General features: G+C 41.2%; 1 protein-coding gene across 13 annotated transcripts in view; it reads left to right on the forward strand.

Moving 5' to 3' along the window:
- The first annotated feature begins 11,902 nt into the window (after positions 1-11,902).
- The window catches only part of SUMF1 (sulfatase modifying factor 1), a 115,142-nt gene continuing 104,664 nt past the window's right edge, over positions 11,903-22,380 (forward strand). For 12 of the 13 annotated variants that reach the window (XR_009048694.1, XR_009048695.1, XR_009048699.1 and 9 more), the window contains exon 1: positions 11,913-12,191. Coding sequence is in view for 6 of the 13 variants with exons in the window: in XM_057704844.1 (XP_057560827.1) it covers positions 11,922-12,191 (270 nt within the window). In the remaining 7 variants the exon portion in view is untranslated. Of the gene's footprint in view, positions 12,192-22,380 lie in introns of all 13 variants that reach the window. The other variant, XM_057704849.1, reaches the window with a different exon arrangement.

Consider the following 22,380-nt stretch of genomic DNA (forward strand, 5'->3'; position numbering starts at 1 on the left):
TCGCATACTTTTCTAGCGACAAGGGAGAGGAGTGAGTGTGAAGGCTGAGGGGCAGAGTCCCTCCCTGGTGCTCAGACTCACCAAAGCAAATTGTCTGACTTTCCAAAGGATGCCCCCCTGTGCATCTGCTGACCTTCCGCCTTGAATCCCAGCCTGCCTCTATTGATAATGCTGGAACTGAAATATGTATTTATGTTAGTTTCCTATTGCTGCCATAAAAAATGATTACAAACTTAGTGACTTAACCAACACAGATTTAGTATCTTGCGGCTCCATAGGTCAGAAGACCAACATAGCTCTCAGTGAGCCAAAATCAAGATACCTTCCTTCCTTCTGGGGGCTCTAGAGGAGAATCTGTTTCCTTGCCTTCTCCATCTTCCAGAGGCTGCCCACATTCCTTGACTCGTGGCCCCTTTCTCCAGCTTCAACATCAATAATGTTGCATCTCTGACCATTCTTCCATAGTCACGTCTCCCTCTGACCACAGTGAGGAGGGGGTCTCCTGCTCACCTATGTAATTAGGTTGAGCAGGAAAATCTCCCCATCTTAAGGACCTTAACCTAATCACATCTGTAAAATCCCTTTTGCCATGTAAGGTAACGTATTTATAGCTTTTGAGATTAGGATGTGGACAACTCTGGAACCATTATTCTGCCTACCAGAGTCTTCCCTTATAGCACAACATTCTTTTTTGGAGACTATAGTTGTAAATTTGAAGAGACAGGAACAAGAAGAGAAAATGAATTCATACATTTTTTGGTCATGTAGAGGACTATACAAAGCCATGTTTCCTTGATTCCAAGACCATTTACTGAAATATATACCCTTGCTTTGAAAAAAATTTTTTTTGAGGGAAAAGGAAGCACTATTGTATTATATGTATCCCTAGCTCACCAGATACATCCAGAATTCAGAAACAATACAATGGGATAGAAATGTGTTGCAGAATCAAATGATACCATAATAATACCAACTAGGGTTTATTTCCCTTCTTATACCTGCATATTTGGTCTCAATAAAATATGATTATGCAGTAGGCAAGGTAGGAGACTCAGGTACATAGAAGCTTAATGACTAAACCTGGGGTCTCCTAAACAAATGCTGGGACCCAAAGCCAATCTTTGAGTCTGATCCCAGGACCTCTCTGTTATGTGAGGCCCGTCTTCCCAGAGAGACATTACTTTCTCAGTGATCTCCAATCTTTGGGTCACAGACGCCTGGGGGACCAGTGATTACAAGTATTGAGAGTTCATTCAAATGTTAAGCATTACAGCCTCCCTGGTGGTTCAGTGGTTTAAGAATCCGCCTGCCAATACAGGGGACATGGGTTCGATCCCTGGTTCGGGAAGATCTCACATGCTGTGGAGCAACTAAGCCCATGAGCCACAACCACCGAGCCCACGTGCAGCAACTACTGAAGCCCATGAGCCTAGAGCCCATGCTCTGCCACAAGAGAAGCCACTGAAATGAGAAACCCAAACACCACAATGAGGAGTAGCCCCTGCTCACCGCAACTAGAGAAAACCTGCGCAGCAACAAAGACCCAACGCAGCCAAAAACTAACTAGCAATGAGATGGATAGACCTAGAGACTGTCATACAGAGCGAAGTAAGCCAGAAAGAGAAAAACAAATACCGTATGCTAACTCATATATATGGAATCTGAAGAAATGGTACTCATGAACCCAGTGACAGGGCAAGAGTGGAGATACAGATGTAGAGAATGGACTTGAGGACACGGGGCTGGGGTGGGGGGCGAAGGGGAAGCTGGGATGAAGTGAGAGAGTAGCATAGACATATTTACACTACCAACTGTAAAATAGATAGCTAGTGGGAAGTTGCTGTATAAAAAAGGGAGATCAACTCGATGATGGGTGATGCCTTAGAGGGCCAGGACAGGGAGGGGGGTAGGGAGTCGTGGGAGGGAGGGGATATGGGGATATATGTATAAATACAGCTGATTCACTTTGGTGTACCTCAAAAACTGGTACAAAAGTGTAAAGCAAATATATTCCAATAAAGAGCTTAAAAGAAATAAAAAAATAAAGTGGAGGAAATAAAAAAAAAACTAAATAAATAATAAAATAAATCTTAAAAAAAAAAAGTTAAGCATTGCCTGGAGCCTGAAAAGGCAATATGTTTCTGAACCTTTCAAATATATATAGGAACTGATGTGATTTAATATGTAGTTTCCTTTGCTAACTTACTGCCTTCAGACAGCATCTTTTCCCAAACAAGTGGATACTAAAACTTCTATTGTATGAGCATCTGAAATATACATATATTTCCCCTTTCCGTTTAAGCTCTTCTTCTTGAAAAAGTTGGGAATCATTCTTTTCCATCATTTCATTTGACTTTCCCTCTTTACAGCCAGGAGGGTCAGCCAGACGGATACAACAGTACCTCCACCCAATGGTTATGTGACGATCTGCTTTAATTCATTCAACAAGCATTTATTGCATATCCGGTAGGTGCCAAGCACAGTTCCAGGCACTGAAGATACAAAAGAGAAGAAAACAGATGAACGTTTGTGCCCTTGTGGAACTGATGTTAAATAACTTAAAACATGTGAAATGCTTAGAACATTGCTTGATACCTAGGAATAGCTCAAGAATTATTAGTTCTTATGATTATTATAATTAACAACTTACATAATATCTAAAATGAGCATTCCAGAGTTTTTTTTTTTTTTCAAAAATAGGACACATTCCTCTGTACATTTAGAGAGTAAAAATGAGAAGTCCAAAGAGGCAGAAACATTTTGCCACGGGGTTCTTTCATTAGGCATTCTTTAGCATCATTGTGTGGTGAAATCACTGGGCTGGAAAGCCTGCTAACTGAGGCCTTTTAATTTTTTTTTTTTTAATGGCTGCACTGTGCAACTTGCAAGGATCTTAGTTCCCGCACGGGGGATTGAACCCCGGCCCTGGCAGTGGAAGCGCTAAGTCCTAACCACTGGACTGCCGAGGAAGTCCCTAACTGAGGCTTTTTTAGTTTTGCTAGTTTGTGGGGCAGCCAGTGAGAAAAATTTATAGAGAGAGAAATTTTCATTTTGTTTGTTGCTTTCTTTTTTTCTTGCCCAAATAGTTTCATCTTGCTTCTCTCCCACCTTCAGAGCTGAATGATGTGCACTAGGGTTGAGGCCACGGACACCGAGCTGCTCGGGACCCTTCGTGGCCCCACCCCTGCGGCACAGCTTCATCCAGCTTTGACGCTGCTAACACTCAGGGTCTCACTGTTTCCCATTCAGCTGTCACAAAGAGGAAGCCTGCTTTGCCCAGCTTCTCTTTCTCCCATCACAGCCCACCGCAGGCTCATGGGAGCCTATGGTTTAGCCGCTCTTGAGTCACACTGCCATCCCTGGTCCAATCAGCTGTAACTGGGAGTTCAGGCAAAACCACTGTGTGCATCAGAACCAGTTAAAGCAACGGTTGGTGGGCCTACCCTGAGACCCAGGAGGTCTCAGGGTGGGGCCCAAGAATTTGCATTTCTAACAAGTTCCCCAATGCTAGGGATGCTGCTGATTCAGACCGTTTATAAACGCCAGCTCATAAACTAAGCCGCTGGCGGTACTCCTTTGTATCTGTGCTGGGAGGGGCGTTTTTCTCTTAGCAATTCTGGAGGCATGGCAAGCTCTGTGATGGACAATTCCAGTACAACCTATCATTTTCCTTCTCCAAATTTACCATCCATTCATCTTGCCAAAGTTCCTGAACACTGGTGATTGGAGAGAAAGATGAGAAGTGCACCAAAAGAAGTTTAGAGCAAGTTGAAGATGCTTTATATGCCTTTGGGAAGGGAGAGGAAGCAATAATAAAAAAACCACAGTCCTGCTTCTCTTCTAGATCCTAACTTTCACAATGATGCCCACCGACCCTGGAGAGGGCCATCTGCTTTAATCAGTCCACCAACTCAGACGCTAATCTCTTCCAGAAACAGCCTCACAGACACACCCAGAAATAATGTTTAACCTGGTATCTGGGCATTTCACGGCCAGTCAAGTTGACACAGAAAGTTAACCATCACAAGCACTAGACCCATAGGCTTTTTCTGCTCAATGCACCTTCCTATCACAGGTACCAGGCCTGTATTACAGTTTGGAGGCTTTCGCTGCCTGTTGCTTTGTATTCCCTTGTCCCTTTAGTTTTCACAGGTGGTATCACCAATATATCTCTTACATTTCTGATTACATCTTGGCATCTATTCTTTTTAAACTAATTTTTATTGGAGTATAGTTGCTTTACAATGTTGTGTTAGTTTCTGCTGTGCAGCAAAGTGAATCAGCTACACGTGTACATATCTCCTCTCTTTTTTGGATTTCTTTCCCACAGAGCATTGAGTAGAGTTCCCTGTGCTACACAGTAGGTTCTTGTTAGTTATCTGTTTTATACATAGTAGTGTGTACATGTCCATCCCAATCTCCCAATTCATCCCACTCCCACTTCCCCCACACCCATATCCATACTTCCATTCTCTATGTCTGTGTGTCTATTTCTGCTTTGCAAATAAGATCATCTGTATCGTTTTTGTAGGTTCCACATAGAAGCGATATTATATGTTTGTTTTTCTCTTTCTGACTTACTTCACTCTGTATGACAGTATCTAGCTCCATCCATGTCTCTGCAAATAGCACAATTTTGTTCCTTTTTTATGGCTGAGTAATATTCCATTGTATATATGTACCATATCTTCTTTATCCAGTCCTCTGTTGATGGGCATTTAGGTTGCTTCCATGTCCTGGCTATTGTAAGTAGTGCTGCAATGGACATTATGGTACATGTTTCTTTTTGGATGATGGTTTTCTCTGGATATATGCCCCATAGTGGGATTGGTGGGTCATATGGTAATTCTGTTCTTAGTTTTTAAGGAACCTCCATACTGCTCTCCATAGTGGCTGTATCAATTTACATTCCCACCAACAGTGTATGGGGTTCCTTTTTCTCCACACTCTCCAGCATTTATTGTTTCTAGATTTTTTGATGATGGCCATTCTGACCGGTGTGAGGTGATACCTCATTGTAGTTTTGATTGCATTTCTCTAATAATTAGTCATGCTGAGCATCTTGTGTTTGTTGGTCATCTGTATGTCTTCTTTGGAGGAATGTCTGTTTAGGTCTTCTGCCCACTTTTTGATTGCATGTTTTGTTTTTTGATATTGAGCTGCCTGAGCTGTTTGTATATTAATCCCTTGTCAGTTGCTTCTCTTGCAAATATTTTCTCCCATTCCGAGGGTTGTTTATTCATCTTGTTTATGATTTCCTTTTCTGTGCAAAAGCTTTTAAGTTTAATTAGGTCCCATTTGTTTATTTTTGTTTTTATTTTCATTACTCTAGGAGGTGGGTCAAAAAAGATCTTGCTGTGATTTCTGTCAAGGAGGGTGCTGCCTATGTTATCCTCTAAGAGTTTTCTAGTGTCCGGCCTTACATTTAGGTCTTTAATCCATTTTGAGTTTATTTTTGTGTATGGTGTCAGGGAGAGTTTCTAATTTCATTCTTTTACATGTAGCTGTCCAGTTTTCCCAGCACCACTTACTGAAGAGACTGTCTTTTCTCCATCGTATATTCTTGCCTCCTTTGTCATGGATGAGGTGACCATAGGTGTGTGAGTTTATCTCTGGACTTTTTATCCTGTTCCATTGATCTATATTTCTGTTTTTAGTGGCATTTGTTTTTGACGGGAACCACACTGACACAGTTGGTACTGGAAGTGGTCTGAGAAAGCAGGTGATAGGATGGGGTTTGAGGACTGGGTCATTGCCTGGCTGGTAATGAAGTCGCCCATCTTTTTTATTGAGACAGAGTTGATGTACGATATTATATAAGTTACAGGTGTACAACATAGTGGTTCACAATTTTTAAAGGTTATGCTCCATTTATAGCTATTATAAAATAGTGGCTATATTCCCTGTGTTGTACAATATATCCTTGTATCTTCTTTATTTTATGCATGGTAGTTTGCACTTCCCCTTCCTTGTCACCACTGGTAACCACTAGTTTGTTCTCTATATCTGTGAGTCTGTTTCCTTTTAGTTATACTCATTAGATTGTTTTAGTTTTTAGATTCCATATATAGGTGATATCATACAGTATTTGTCTGTCTCTGTCTGACTTATTTCACTTAGCGTAATACCCCCTAAGTTTATCCTTGTTGTTTCAAATGGCAAAATTTCATTATTTTTTATGGCTGAGTAGTATTCTATTATAGATAGATAGAAAGAGATATCTATCTATCTATCTATCTATCTATCTATCTATCTATCTATCTATCATCTATCATCTTCTTTATCCACTGTTGATGGACACAGGTTGCTTCCATATCTCAGCTATTGTAAATAACGCTGCTATGAACATTGGGGTGCATGTATCTTTCTGAATTAGTATTTTCATTTTTTTTTCAGATGTATACCTAGGAGTGGAATTGCTGGATCATACAGTAATTCTATTTTTAGGTTTTTGAGAACTCTCCATACTATTTTACGCAATGGCTGCACCAATTGACCTACCCACCAACAGTGTAGGAGGGTGCCCTTTTCTTCATATTCTCACCAACATTCCTACTTGTGTTCTTTTTGATGACAGCCATTCTGACAAGTATGTGGCGATATCTCATTGTGGTTTTTAATTTTCTCTGATGATTAACGATGTTGATAATCTTTTCATGTGCCTATTGGCTATCTGCATGTCTTCTTTGGAAAAGTGTCTGTTCAGGTCTTCTGCCCATTTTTTAATCGGGTTTTTTTGTTTGTTTGTTTGTTTTTGATGTTGCATTGTTTGAACTGTTTATATGTTTTGGACATTAACCCCTTACAGGTCATATCGTTAAAAAATATTTTCTCTTATTCAGTAGATTGTCTTTTCCTTTTGTTGATAGTTTTCTTTGCTGTGCAAAAACTTTTAAGCCTAATTAGGTCCCATTTGTTTATTTTTGCTTTTATTTCCTTTGCTTTAGGAGACAAATTCCCCCAAAAAATATTGCTGCAATTTATGTCAAAGTGTGTTCTGCCTGTTTTCTTCTAGAAGTTTTATGTTTTCCAGTCTTACTTTTAGGTCTTAATCCATGTTGAGTTTATTTTTGTATATGGTATTAGAGAATGTTCTAATTTCATTCTTTTACATGTAGTTGCCCAGTTATCCCAGAAATACATACTGAAGAGACTGTCTTTTCTCGTATATTCTTGCCTCCTTTGTTGCAGATTCATTGACCATACATGTGTGGATTTATTTCTGGGCTCTCTATCCTTTTCTATTGATCTATGTGTTTGTTTTTGTGCCAGTACCATACTGTTTTGAATCCTGTAGCTTTGTAGTGTAGTCTGAAGTCAGGGAGCATGATTCCTCCAGCTCTGTTCTTCCTCCTCAGAGGACTCCCATTGTGAGTGGTATGAAGGGTATGGATAGCCCCTGGCAGAAGATGGCAGCCCAACTGCTAAAATTTTTACTGGTGCTGACCTGGGAAAATGTCCATGTGGAAAGGAATGTCCATACCAGTGTGCTGATTTGGGAATCTGACAGATGTAGAGGAACCATGCATCCAAGCATAATGGGATTGGCTGGTTATTACCAAGTGGCATTGACACCCTACAGAGAGACAAAGAGAAATGAGGGCTGTTAACAAACAGTTAAAAAGTACGTGTGAGAGCCAGAGGGCCTCTTTGGTAGCTGTTTAAGAGCAGATTGAGCTGAGTGGCAGGCTGATGATTTCACTGTTAGCATCCTGAGCTCCAGAGGTGTTTGGATGCTCAGCCAAGGCAGGCTTCCTATGCTACAGTCAGGGATCAGATTGGAAAAACCTGGGACCCAAAAGATGGGGCAGGAATGTGTAGGTGGAGGCCCCTGAGAAATGTGGCTCTGCAGACTTCCCTGAGCTCCAGAGCCTGCGGAGAACTAGCATCGAATATGGAGAACTAGCAGTTCCCCCAAGTGGGAAGACGCTGAAGGTCCCCCTCACTCCAGGCAGTGCCCTCACCTCCTCTGTGCCTGCCAGGCTATAAGGAGGGTTAAATCCCAGTATAACCAAACTGAACAAGTGCTGGGCCTCATAAAGGAGAAAAGAGATTTTACTCTAAAGCAAATGCAAGAATAAACTAGCACGGTGGAGAAATTAGAAACCCTTAGGCATTGCTGATGGAAATGTAAACTGGCACAGCCACTTTGGAAAACAGTTTGGCAGCTCCCTCAAAAGGTTACACACAGAGTTACTGTATAGCCAAACAACCCCACTCCTACTATACACCCAAGAGAAATGAAACATATGTGCACACAAAACGTGTACACAAATGTTCATATGCTGTTCGTAACAGCATTATTCATAATAGCTAAAAAGTGGAAACAATCCAAATGTCCATCAGCTGATGAATGGATAAGTTAAATTTGGTATTTTGACCATAAAAAGGAAAGAAATACTGATTCATGCTACAACATGGATGGATCTCAGAAGTGTTATTCCAAGTGAAAGAAGCAGACACAAAAAGCCATATATTTTATGATTGCATTTACAAGAAATGTCCAGAATTGGCAAGTCTGTGGAGACAGAAAGTTGAGTGGGAGTTACCGAGGGCTGGGTTGAGGGGATGAGGGAATGAAGAGTGACTATTAATGAGGTTTGGCGTTTCTTTGGGGGGGTGATAAAAAGGTTCCAAATTAGATTCTGGGGATGGTTTTATACAATGTGAGTATATGAAAAATCATTGAATTATATGCTTTAAAAGGGTAAATGGTATGGTGTGCGAATTATGTTCAATAAAGCTATTTTACAAAGGAATTAACTAGCACATACGAACCAAAGCCAAGGGAGTAACCTTGGGCCTGAACTGTGTGGGTATTTGATTAAGGGCCCAAAACACAAGAATGGATGGGCAAGAATATACTGACTTGGAAGGTCTCACTTAGGACTTGGGATTTCATACCTTGGCAAGGACCCCAGGGAAAGGGGCAGACTCACTGCTAGAATGGATCTATAAGCCGTGAGGGAGAAAGCAGTGGCTTACTCTAAATGAAGGTGCAGTGCATGGGTTGCTGAGGCAGGTGGAAGAAAGGATCTGATAGTTCAGGGAAGGAGAAATGCTGTTTGGATTTATTCTGAGAGACCAGAAGACCCACCGAGGACTATATTCCACGGGAGGGCCCTCATGACAAGCTATGTGCCAAGGCTGTCAGGCATGCACAGGGCAGAGGGGTGCCAGCATCACTCAGCAGGTCAACAGAGGCTTGCCTCGTCCTGGTCCCCAAGAGGGTACACTCTTTCTGTGCCCAGGAAGGGTCCCATTTAACTACAAGCCATGACTGTCTGCAGGGCACTTTGGATTCCTTGTGTTCAGGGACCAGCAGGCAAGACAAGGAGTCTCTGACTTGGCAGGGAAATTGACCCTCCTTAGCAGAAAAAGTGTGAGGTGTCTTCTCAAAACTGTGTAATGACACTGGCTTTCAGTTAGAGTAAAAGCTTACCAGATCCTGCATAATCTGGCCCCCGTTACCTTTCTGACCTTTCTTTTCCCCCTCTCTCTTGTTCACTCCACTTCAGTCACATTGGTCTTGCTCTTTAGTGAACATAAAGGCATTGTCAGGCCTGAGGTCTTCCATCCAGGTTCATTAGCCGGAAGGGGCAAGAAGACCAGCAGGAGGACCTTAAGTAGGAGTTGGAGGGTGAGAGAAATTTTAGATAAATTGCCCTAATTGCTGTAGACTTGATTGCTGAGCTGTACTTTTCACTCTAATTCCTAGCACAGCTTTCTCACCTAGGGATTTCTCATCAATTGTTTCTACTTACTCATTGATCCGTGACCAATAAGAGATTATTTAATGAATTGAGAGAGAAGGTTGGTACTTCCTGGAGAATCAACAGTTTCCACCTTCGATAGTGATGGCTAATAATAGCAAACATTTTTTGAAATATTGTGAAATGCTAAGCCTGTACATCTTTATTTCACTTAATCTTCATAAAATCTGTAAGAAGGTGCTATTATTATCCCCATTTCACACATGAAGAAATAGCAGCTTAGAAAGGTGAATACCTCTTGTAAGTGGCCAGCTTTAAACACAATTCTTTCTGAGTCTAAAATCTGTATTATTTTCTCAACAATTTGCTTCTCTTTAAGATAAAGAGGTCACAATTACTGCCATTCATTTTTCCATTAACTAAACAAATATTTACTGAGTGCTTATTAAGTGCCAGTTCTTGGCCTAATTTTGAAGATACAATGGTGAACAAATAGGCAGGATCCTTGCCTTCATGAAGCTTATTGCCTAATAGTGTAGCAGGACCATGAATCAAAGGAATTCAGGGCTCGGTAGGGCAGCAGGCTTGTGCTGAGACTGAACATTTGCAAAGAGACTGACAGGTTATCTCTGACTTGGAATCTATATTTGTGCACAGTTAATATGTAAAACCTTGGTTAAAGCATTGACCTTGTAGTCTCATCAACTGTAAAATGGGTATAGTAATAGCAGATTTCTTGCCAAGTGGTTGTGATTTCAAATGAGAAAATGTGTGAAAGCTCTTGGCAAACTGTAAAATAGTCAGCAAGTATAAAAGAATTAAAATTTTTTTCACCTGTTTTTTTTTTTCCGATTGAGATACAGTTGACATATTACATTAGTTTCAGGTGTACAACAGAATGATTCTGTATGTGTATGTACTGCAAAATGATCTCCATGGAACTTTTCGTTATATTAAAAACACTCAAACATAAACTAGAAAGAATAGGACAATAAACACTCAAAAACCCATAAACCAGTTTTAACAGTGACCAACTCATGGCTAATTGTGTTTCATCTCTAGCCATCCCCCCATTCACCATATTCTGAGAAGCATCTCCTTGGCAACAGCATGTCTTTTTATCTATCTATCTATCTATCTCTCTATCTTCTATTTCAATACATATATCTCAAAGAAAAGTATTCTTTTAAGAAACTTACCCACAAATACCATTATCACTCAAAAAACGAAAAACAAAATTGACAGTAATTCTTAATTTTATCAAATATCATAATTTGATTTAGTGGCCATATTTCCCTGATTATCCCCAAAAATGTGAGGTTAGTAGGTTTGAATCAGTTTTTAGATAAGGTTCACATATATTGCAATTGGCTGAGATGTCATTTTTAATCTATAGGTTCCCCCTCTTTCTGATTCTGTTTTGCCTTACCCACCCCCTCCCCGGGAAGAAATTGGGTCTTATAAAACAGTGGTTCTCAAACTTTAGTGTGCATCAAGTATGCTTTAGAATCACCTGGAGAACTTGTTAAAAGCACAGATTCCTGTGTCCTGTCCGCAGACATTCTGATTGTGTACTGAATTTCTAACACGTTACCAGGTGATGCTGATACGGCTAGCCTGGGACAGCACTTTGAGAGCCACAGTCTGGATTTCTCTAACTGTAACCCTTGGTGCGGTGTCTTTCAACACGTTCCTCTTCCATTTTCCTGTTAAAGGAAGCTTACTGAATTGCCTACATTACAGCATAATGGTTTAAACTCAGGATTAGAAGGTATATTAAAGACCCAATGTGGATGGGTTTAAATCTCGTTTTTTGACATTTATTCGTCTTGTGATCTTGGGAAGATCACTTAATCGTTCTGTGCACTCAATATTCAGGGTCCTCGTGGGGACTAAATCAAATTTCAAAAAGTGAAGTTCTCACCTGGCGTATTGACTGGCACATAACAAATGCTCAATAAACTCGATTACAATTTTTTCAACCAAAAAATAATAATGGAGCGGATAGGCTGCGGAAGGCCGAGACTTTCTGGGTTTTGGTGGGTTTTGTGCCTCCTTCCAAGGATGAAAGCTGTAAAGGAGAGGTACCTGGAGATGGGTGGAGAGGTGGCAACTCTTAAGGACACTTTTTAAGTCCGCCTAGGGCTTGGCCCCTTTAAGGAGGGCGGGGCCACGTGACCCAAAGGGTCACATGGCTCGCGGGACATCATGGCTGCGCCCGCGCTAGGGCTGACTCGAGGACGCGGCGCCGGCCTCGGTCTCGTCCTCCTGTTGCCGCTGCTCTTGCCGCTGGGCGGGACGGCGGGGGGCGAAGAGGCCGGGGCCGAGGCGGGCGCGGCGTCCCTCGCGGGCTCGTGCGGTTGTGGCACTCCCCAGCGGCCCGGGGCCCATGGCAGCTCGGCGGCCGCGCACCGATACTCGCGGGAGGCGAACGCCCCCGGCTCGGTCCCCGGAGAGCGGCCGTTCCCGCCCACCAAGGTTCTCTCTCGATTCGCTAACGACGGGTGGGGGTCGCCAGGTTCCTCGACAGGGTTGGGATGGGTAAAGCAAGGGGTTGGAGGAAGGCAAGTAAAGATTATAATCACATCCTCACGTCGCGCACTTGCCTTTCCAGTTTGATGAGAAACTTCCTCCACCCTCCAGAAGGACTAGGTCTTGCCTAATTCTGAGAATTAGGGAGTTTGGTTTGCGGATAGTTGCCTCTCCTTTTCTTACCTCTTATCTCCTATTTCCTGGTCCTTCCACCCTATCTTCTTGATGAGGTTCTCAGAATTTTAAGTCGTATAGATGTGCGTTTAAGTCCTGGGTTCCTCTCACTGATTGTGAAGGAATGGGGACACTGGGGGTCAGTGTCTCTAACGTTGTTGTATACTTACCGGTGGTCTCTTACGGTAGACTCTGCTTCTTGAAGACAAGGACTTGACTTATTTATTCTGTTATCCCTAGCACTTTAGCACATGGGGAGGACTAAGTAAACAGTAGTTGCTTTATTACTATTATTTATCTGTACCTCGCACAATGCCTGAATGTGTTATGTCGTAGGATATGTAAATAATAACTATTACTTAGTTCTTAATTAAACAAAAAACAAGAAAATAATAATAACTATTACTTAGTTCTTACTATCTTCCAGGTACTTTGCATATTGGTGTGGTTGTGAAAACAACTCAGATCTTCTGACTCCTAAAGAAGTGCTCCTTTTGTATATGAGTACACTCTTTCCAGCTTTTTCCGTCGCCCCCTCCCCGCCCCCCGCCCTTTTTTTCCCCTGTGGGTTAATTCTGCAGGGCTTACCTGACCTCTTTCTTTTCTTCCCCTTCAGTATTTCCATATGCTGCTGCATTAGTACCTGTTTGCTCTGACAGAACCATTACTAAAGAAACTTGTGTGTTGGTGTCTTTCCCCAGCTAGGTTGTGAGAATGAGGGGGGTCAGGACCATGATTTTGCGACTTGAGTATAGAGTGTTAGGAGGTTGGTAGCTGGACTTCTCATTGTTTCTCCATCCTGTGTAACCACTGGCCTTTTTTTTTTTTTTTTTTTTAATTTATTTTTTAAATTTTTTGGGGGGTACACCAGGTTCAATCATCTGTTTTTTTACACATATCCCCATATTCCCTCCCTTCCTTGACTCCCCCCACCCCCCCACGAGTCCCCCCCACCCTCCCCGCCCCAGTCCTCTAAGGCATCTTCCATCCTTGAGTTGGGCTCCCTTTGTTATACAACTTCCCACTGACTATTTTACAGTTGGTAGTATATATATGTCTGTGCTACTCTCTCACTTCGTCTCAGTTTCCCCTTCACCCCCCGCCCCCTCCCATACCTCGAGCTCTCCAGTCCATTCTCTGTATCCGCTTCCTTGTTCTTGTCACTGAGTTCATCAGTACCATTTTTAGATTCCGTATATGTGAGTTAGCATACAATATTTGTCCTCTTTTTGACTTACTTCACTATGTATGACAGATTGTAGTTCTATCCACCTCATGACATATAGCTCCATCTCATCCCTTTTTATAGCTGAGTAATATTCCATTGTATATATATGCCACATCTTCTTTATCCATTCATTTGTTGATGGGCATTTAGGTTGCTTCCATGTCCTGGCTATTGTAAATAGTGCTGCAATAAACATTATGGTACAAGTTTCTTTTGGGATTATGGTTTTCTTTGGGTATATGCCCAGGAGTGGGATGACTGGATCATATGGTAGTTCTATTTGTAGTTTTTTAAGGAACCTCCAAATTGTTTTCCATAGTGGCTGTACCAACTTACAGTCCCACCAACAGTGCAGGAGAGTTCCCTTTTCTCCACACCCTCTCCAACATTTGTGGTTTCCAGACTTTGTGATGATGGCCATTCTGATTGATGTGAGGTGATACCTCATTGTGGCTTTGACTTGCATTTCTCTGATGATGAGTGATGTTGAGCATCTTTTCATGTGTTTGTTGGCCATCTGTATGTCTTCTTTGGAGAAATGTCTATTTAGGTCTTCTGCCCATTTGTGGATTGGGTTATTTGCTTTTTTGGTATTAAGCTTCATGAGCTGCTTGTATATTTTGGAAGTTAATCCTTTGTCCGTTGTTTCATAGGCAATTATTTTTTCCCATTCTGAGGGTTGCCTTTTAGTCTTGTTTAGGGTTTCTTTTGCTGTGCAAAAGCTTTTAAGTTTCATGAGGTCCCATTTGTTTATTCTTGATTTTATTTCCATGATTCTAGGAGGTGGGTCAGAAAGGATGTTGTTTTGATGTATGTCATAGAGGGTTCTGCCTATGTTTTCCTCTAGGAGTTTTATAGTGTCTGGCCTTCCATGTAGGTCTTTAATCCATTTGGAGTTTATTTTTGTGTATGGTGTTAGGAAGTGTTCTAATTTCATTCTTTTCCATGTTGCTGTCCAGTTTTCCCAGCACCACTTATTGAAGAGGCTGTCTTTTTTCCATTGTATACTCGTGCCTCCTTTGTCAAAGATAAGGTGCCCATATGTGTTTGGGCTTACTTCTGAGTTCTCTATTCTGTTCCATTGATCTTCCTTTCTATTTTTGTGCCAGTACCATACTGTCTTGATCACTATGGCCTTGTAGTATAGTTTGAAGTCAGGAAGCCTGATTCCACCAACTCCATTTTTCCTTCTCAAGATTGCTTTGGCTATTCGGGGTCTTTTGCATTTCCATACAGATCGTAAGATTTCTTGCTCTAGTTCCGTGAAAAATGCCATTGGTAATTTGATCGGGATTGCATTGAATCTGTAAATTGCTTTGGGTAGTACAGACATTTTCACGATGTTGATTCTTCCAATCCAGGAACATGGTATGTCTCTCCATCTGTTTGTGTCGTCTTTGATTTCTTTCATCAATGTCTTAAAGTTTTCTGCATACAGATCTTTTGCCTCCTTAGGCAGGTTTATTCCTAGGTATTTTATTCTTTTTGTTGCAATGGTGAATGGGAGAGTTTCCTTAATTTCTCTTTCTGCTCTTCCGTTGTTAGTGTATAGGAATGTAAGAGATTTCTGTGCATTAATTTTGTATCCTGCTACTTTACTAAACTCATCAATGAGTGCTAGCAGTTTTCTGGTAGAGTCTTTAGGGTTTTCTATATATAATATCATGTCATCTGCAAAGAGTGACAATTTGACTTCTTCTTTTCCAATTTGGATTCCTTTAATTTCTTTTTCTTCTCTGATTGCTGTGGCTAACACTTCCAAAACTATGTTGAATAATAGTGGTGAGAGTGGACACCCTTGTCTTGTTCCTGTTCTTAGAGGGAATTCTTCCAGTTTTTCCCCATTGAGAACGATGTTGGCTTTTGGTTTTTCATATATGGCTTTTATTATGTTGAGGTAATTTCCTTCTATGCCCATTTTCTGGAGAGCTTTTATCATAAATGGATGTTGAACTTTGTCAAAACCACTGGCCTTTAAAAGTTCTCCTGTTGTTCCTCAGAGGATGCCCTGCATTATTAGTGTTTATCTTTTGTGTGGTGGGGAGCCTTGGATACAGTTACGGTGTGTGCTGGCCATACTTGATTTTAATTCCTCTCTAACTTGAATGGTAATCGATAATCAATTTCTCCCTCCTTCTGCAGGGAAAGCACTCTGTTTATGTGCTTTGTAACTAACAGGGATGCAGTCTTACTTGCATGTACATTAGTCTGTGTCAAACTTTTGCCTAGAACTTTCTGGCCAGTACTGAACATTCCTTACTGTAAATGCTCCAATGTCATATTGATTACAGGATGGGATGTAAGTATCATTTATAAGATACACATTTTTCATCCCTTTAGAGTGGTTTCATGTCCGGACTGGGTATTGTGTGGGTCATCTTTGGCCATATCTTGCATTCACTTTATTAAAAAAATAATTAATTTATAATTAATTTGTTTTGTACATGTGCATTTATTTTCTGTTCACTCATATTCAGTTTCTATAATGCTTGGCAGCATCCCAAGTTATTAGTAAACTAGCAGTTGTTGAGAACACAGCTCACAAGCCTTCAAGGACTCTTACTACTTGAACGTGAAGTAGACTTCTTATCAAGACAAAGGACTTCATAGGAGTCTGTTCTTTGTCCCTCTGTTTTCCTTGGTTTCAAATGTTTTAGTTCATGTGCAGATGACTTTGGTCTAATTCTGACACATTGCCATTTATTCTGAATTCAGGAAGTCCAATCGTATGTGAAAGATACATGATTGTAGTGATAATCCTTTTTTTTTGGTTTTCCCTTAATTTTCTTTCTTTTTTTTTCTTTGGAGCAGTTATAGGTTCACAACAAAATTGAGAGGAAGGTAGAGAGATTTCCCATATGCTCCCTGCCCCCACACATGCATAGACTCCCCCATTAATAACATCCTCCACCATGGCAGTATAGTTGTTACAATCAATATTGTACATTGACATATCCTAATCTCCCACAGTCTATATAGTTGACCCTTGAAAAACACGAGGGTTAGGGGCATTGGCCCCCTGTGCAAATCAGAAATCCTTGTATAACTTTTTAGTTGGCCCTCCATATCTGTGGTTCTGCATTACAGGATTCAACAAACTGCAGATCATGTAGTACTGAAGTATCTATTGAAAAAAATCTACATATACGTCAGCCCTCGCAGTTCAAATCCATGTTGTTCAGGAGTCAACTGTAATTTACATTAGGGTTCACTTTTTTTTTTTTAGTATTTATTTTTTGGCTGCATTGGATCTTCATTGCTGCACTCTGGCTTTCTCTAGTTGTGGTGAGTAGGGGCTACTCTTCATTGCGGTGTGCAGGCTTCTCGTTGCAGTGGCTTCTCGTTGCAGAGCACGGGCTCTAGGTGCACGGGCTTCAGTAGTTGTGGCATGTGGGCTCTAAAGCATAGGCTCAGTAGTTGTGGCACCCGGGCTTAGTTGCTCCGCGGCATGTGGGATCTTCCTGGACCAGGGATGGAACCTGTGTCCCCTACATTGGCAGGCGGACTCTTAACCAGTGCACCACCAGGGAAGCCCCTAGGGTTCACTCTTGGTGTTGAACATTTTATAGGTTTGGACGAATGTACAATGACATGTCCATCACTATAGTATCCTACAAAATATTTTTATTGCCCTAAAAATCCTCTGTGCTGTGCCTATTCATCCCTCTCCCTCCTCCCCAATGGCAACCACTGATCTTTTTACTGCCTCCATAAATTTTGCCTTTTCCATAATGTCTTATAGTTGGAATCATATAGTATGTAGCCTCTTCAGATTGGCTTCTTTCACTTAGTAATATTAAGTTTCCTCTGTGTCTTTTCATAGCTTGATGGTTCATTTTTAGTGCTGAATAACAATGGATGTACCACAGTTTACCCATTCACCTACTGAAAGGCATCTTGCTTGCTTCTGAGTTTTGGCAATTATGAAGAAAGCTGCTATAAACATCTGGGTGCAGGTTTTTTTTGTGTGCACATAAAGTTTTCAGTTCTTTTGGGTAAATACCAAGGAATATGTTGGATCGTATGGCAAGAGTATGCTTAGTTTTGTAAGAAACTGCTAAACTTTTCCAAAGTAGCTGTACCATTATGTACTCCAACTAGCAGTGTATGAGAGTTCCCATTGCTGCACACTCATCAGTATTTGGTGTCGTCAGTGTTTCAGATTTTTGCCATTCTAAGGTGCATAATGGTATCTTCTTGTTTTCATTTGCATTTTGTGGTTGACATGCTGAGCATCTTTGCAACCTGTGTATCTTCTTTGGTGATGTTTCCTTTAAGGTCCTTGGTCCATTTTTTAATCGGATTGCTTGCTTGCTTATTGTTGAGTTTTAAGAGTTGCTTATTTTGGATAACAGTCCTTTATCAGATGTGTCATCAGCAGATATTTTCACCCAGTCTGTTGCTTGTCTTTTCAATATCTTGACGTTGTCGTTTGAAGAGTGGTCTGTGTCTGGATTCTGTTTTTCTTGTTTTTTTTCCACACGTGAATGTCCAATTGTAGCAGCATTTGTTGAACGACTGCCTTAGCTCCATTTGATTGTCTTTGCTCATTTGTCAAAGATAATTTGATTATATTTGTGGAGGTCTATTTCTGATCTCTCTCTGCTGTTCCATTAATCTGTGTGTTCTTTAACCAATACATGTCTTGCCTACTGTAGTTTTATAGTGACTCTTGAAGTTGCATAGTGTCTCTCCTTCAGGTTTGTTTTTCTCATCAATATTGTGTTGGTTCTTCTGGGTCTTTTGCCTCTTCATATGTACTTGAGTATCGTGTTGTTGATATCAATCAAATAACTTGCTGGGATTTTGATCATGGTTGTATTGAATCTGTTTTTTCTTTGTTTTCTGTATATTTAATTCAACAAATGCTTGTTTGGCACACATATAAGACTATTCTATATTCTCGGCATTTTTCTATAGTGACAGTGCTCTAGGAGGAGTATGTACAAAGCACTTGGAGAGGAAGAAAGGATTCTTTCTTCCTGGACAAGTCAGGAAGCGCTCAAAGAAAAGGCCACATTAGGCTAGGCCTTGGAGGAGACTTTTCAGGAGTTGGGGATGGAAGGGCAGATTGAAGGACATTGCAAGGAGAATAGCATGGGTACAAACAAATCTTTGTACGGTGCATGATGTGTTCTGGGAAATGAAAGTAATTTAAAGTTTCTGGGGGCGACATTTTCACCCTTTTTAATGGAACAGTTTTTAGGTGAGTCTTTTTTTTTTTTAAATATTTTCTTAATTTAATGAGCACTTGACAAGATGAGGGATACAAAGAGGTAACTATCATTGGGCTTTACCCTCAAGGAATTTATAGTCTAACTAGAAAGTTATGGCCGTAAGAATTGTCTGGGAAACAATGTAGCTATTTTCAAATTTTACTTCCCTCTGGTTAAAAAATATACATTGCTCATTGAGAAAACTAGTCCAGCAATGTTCTGTACAGCTTATTATTTTATTAAAAGGTAGCAAAATATTTTACGCTTCCGTGTATCTTTTAAAAGAGTTGTTTGACATGGCGTTGAGGATCCTGAGATGAGAAAATTGTATGCGGTATCTCTCTACGTGCAGCTAAAGTCCGTCAATTTCCTGCCTGATAATGGTTTGACTGGGTAATGCTTACCCAGGTGTCAAGGCACGATTGAATGCCCTCTCTTCCATGACCCCTTTCCTCTAGGAAGAAGTGTGTTTCCATCCTCTAAATTCTCATAGCTTTTTGTCGTTGTCTGATGGAAACTTGTGTATTTTCTTTAGTGTCATTTGTTTGTCTGATATCTTATTCTACATGGGAAGCTAGTTTTTAGACCTGTTTTAATCTGTGTCCTCCAAGTGTTTTACACATTTAGGCATCGTGTAATAATTTCTGGAATGATCTCTTACCTTTTTTTGTTGGATACAGTATAGAGAAACTGCCACGGGAACAAAGGGTATCAGATACTTTTTAAAGAAACCTTTAGAAAACAGTCTGTTTGCTGTATCTCATCCTCCCAAAGATGCTGTGAGATACTATCCTCCAATTTACAGATGTGACAACTGAGGCTTAATAGAAGCATAAATCCCAGAGCTTGAAGGAGCTTTAATGCCATACCATCTGTGACTGGTGTCAGTAGAGTGACAGGATGGTATAGGTAGACAAGCCCTGCATAGATGGATAAGCCAGCAGTTTGTGGGCAGATCCAGGGAGCTTGCTTCTCTTGTTATTCACTCAGCTTTCTCCAGAGCCTTTAGCTTTTTACTTAGGTTTGAGAAGGGGAAAGAAGGAAAAAGAAGTGCTATACAAGTTGCGTTATTTTATTTTTGTGTATAAAACAAAAGGCCCACAGAAGCATGTGAAAGAAAAGATTGTTAAAACTGGCTTAGGCGCCATTTCCTGGGAGGAGGAGGAGGAAAGTCATCACCTGCTTGGGCCTGTGCAGATGGCACTTCAAGGGGTCCCCTTGCACATGGAGTCCATGAGCCAATGGGATATGCAGAGATGCTTAAACATTTCCTGGCTGGTTTCTCTGTTCATATCCAATCCTGGTGCTTAGGAACAGGGACCTGTGCTGATGCCCAAGGGCAAAAAGCCCCACTTTCCTTAAGGAAGAGGGCAGGTCTGACCCTGATGCCCAGTTAGGGGCAACCCTAGGCTTTTTGTTTTTCTTGCTTTTATTCCTTTTTGTTGGCCTTGTGCTGGGTTTGTTTACAAAAGATGGATTTTGTTTCACCAAATATTAAGCATGGAAAACTCCGTACATAAAACAAAAAACTGGCTTAGGCTGATAAAAAAAAGTGGGGGCGGGGACATTTATGGGCTCTCATGGCCGGGAAGTTCAAGTGCAGCTATGGCTCCAGACACAGCTGGCTGCAGGCCTCAGGCAGCATCTCCAGATCTCTCTTTTTGGTTCTCTCGGCAGCTCCTCTTTCTTCTAGGTTGCCTTCATTTTCAGGTAGTATCCCTTCTCCTACTGATAAAAGAGCGGGAAGAGAGAGTTTTCTTTCCCTCATAGCTCCAGCAAAAGCTCTGAGATTAACTTCAGTTGGGTCGTGGGCCTATCATACCTAATTACATCTCTGTGGTCAAAAAGCATGTGGTGATTGGCTCGTCCTGAGTCTTGGAGGGGGTGGAGGGGGTGTGGAGCAGCGCCACGCCGCTCCACCTGAGTCATATTCTTAGTTGAAGAAGTGGTTTTCAAAGGGGTGCCGCTTGCTCTCGCAAGAACAGGAGGGAATGGGTGCCAGGTGGGTGAAAATGATAGATGTCCACCGCACCTGGCCAGAGTGCGTAGCCCAAAGACGGTCCTGCTGATGAGAGTCACTTTGACTTCACCTTTGCTTTTGGCTTGCTTGGCAGTGGCAGAAACTGGTGTGGCCAGAGGGGGTTTGAACTTACTTCCAAGGAGGAATGGATTGTTTGAATCTGGACCTTCATGAAGACTTGATTAAAATGGTTCTTTGTATTTGGTTTAGGAGTGTGAGACCTGATGCTCTGGTTTTCACTAGAACGACATTTTACATTTGTAGGACAGACAGTTCACCTCATTATTGTAAATTGGGAATTATGATCCAATCAGAGCCATGCAGGTTATTTTTATCTATAGCCTCCAGAATGGAAACTTGGCTTATTCAGTGCTGGCTATCTCTGATGGTTCATGAAAGAAGGAAAAAAACAAAAACAAAGCTAGGTCAGGAGTCCACAGTGGAGGTTGTGATAGTATTAGCATTGTTGGTACTCACCCCGAGGGGGAGTGGGGTAAAACACTGAGATAATTGTAAAACTTCATTAGGTACAATGGGCACAGCTTCCTGTGGGCCTTGTGTTTGCACCTTGGGATGAACAGCTGTTCTCAGAAAAGGACCTACTTGTCTGCTGCTAGAAAACTTTTTTTTAAGTCCTTTATGAAACAGGAAACTTTTTATTAGATCATTTTAATAATCATTTTAAGCTTTGTCTGCAGGCTTCTGTTTTTCTGCTTCTTTGCAGAGCTGCTTAAAATTCTGACTTCTCAGAAGTGAGGAATCTTGTGTCCCAGACACTTGGAGAATAATGAGAATCATGTTTGAACCTAGTTCAGTCTTTAAGCAGAGTCCCTTAAACAGGCTTCACTGTGATGCAGACATGCTCTCCATGTCTGGGACGGTGTTATAAAAGAAAGAGAATTTTTATAATTGTAATTATGAATAATTCAAATGATAACATTTTTCATTGTATCCATGATGTCACTCGTTCGGTCAGTGAAGTTTCTCCCTCCCTCCCTTGGTTCCTTCCTTCTTTCCTTCCTTCCTGCCGTGAGTGAATTTTGCTGGGAACGGGGGATATAGAAATGAAAAGTTTATTTCTGGTTCCCCAGGAGCCTGGGATCTAGGGCAGGTGAAAACAGGCCATTAAAGTATGTAGTGTCAGTTGTTGGGATAGATAGGTGTTTTTCAGAGGATCCCAAATGAGGTGTGTATGCCCAGCCAGCAGAGAGAAATGCAAGCAGGAAAGGCCTTCTGTAGGGGGTGATCCTCGGGCTTTGATATTGTTTACAGAGATGAAGTGCAGGTAGAGTACAGGGTGAGAGAGATGGGGAGAGATTAGGCTCTGATGCTGAGATATTTTACCCTCAGAAGTAATGGGGCTCCCTGAAGAATTTAAGTAGGAAAGTGATATTGACACTTTATTTTTGTTGTTTTGAATAGAGAGTACATTACATGGTTTTAAAATTTAAAAAATAATCCTATAGAAGGTTATATGGTGAAAAATTTTCCACTGAT

Source organism: Hippopotamus amphibius, chromosome 13 (genome assembly GCF_030028045.1).
Source record: "Hippopotamus amphibius kiboko isolate mHipAmp2 chromosome 13, mHipAmp2.hap2, whole genome shotgun sequence".
Classification (NCBI taxonomy): domain Eukaryota; kingdom Metazoa; phylum Chordata; class Mammalia; order Artiodactyla; family Hippopotamidae; genus Hippopotamus; species Hippopotamus amphibius.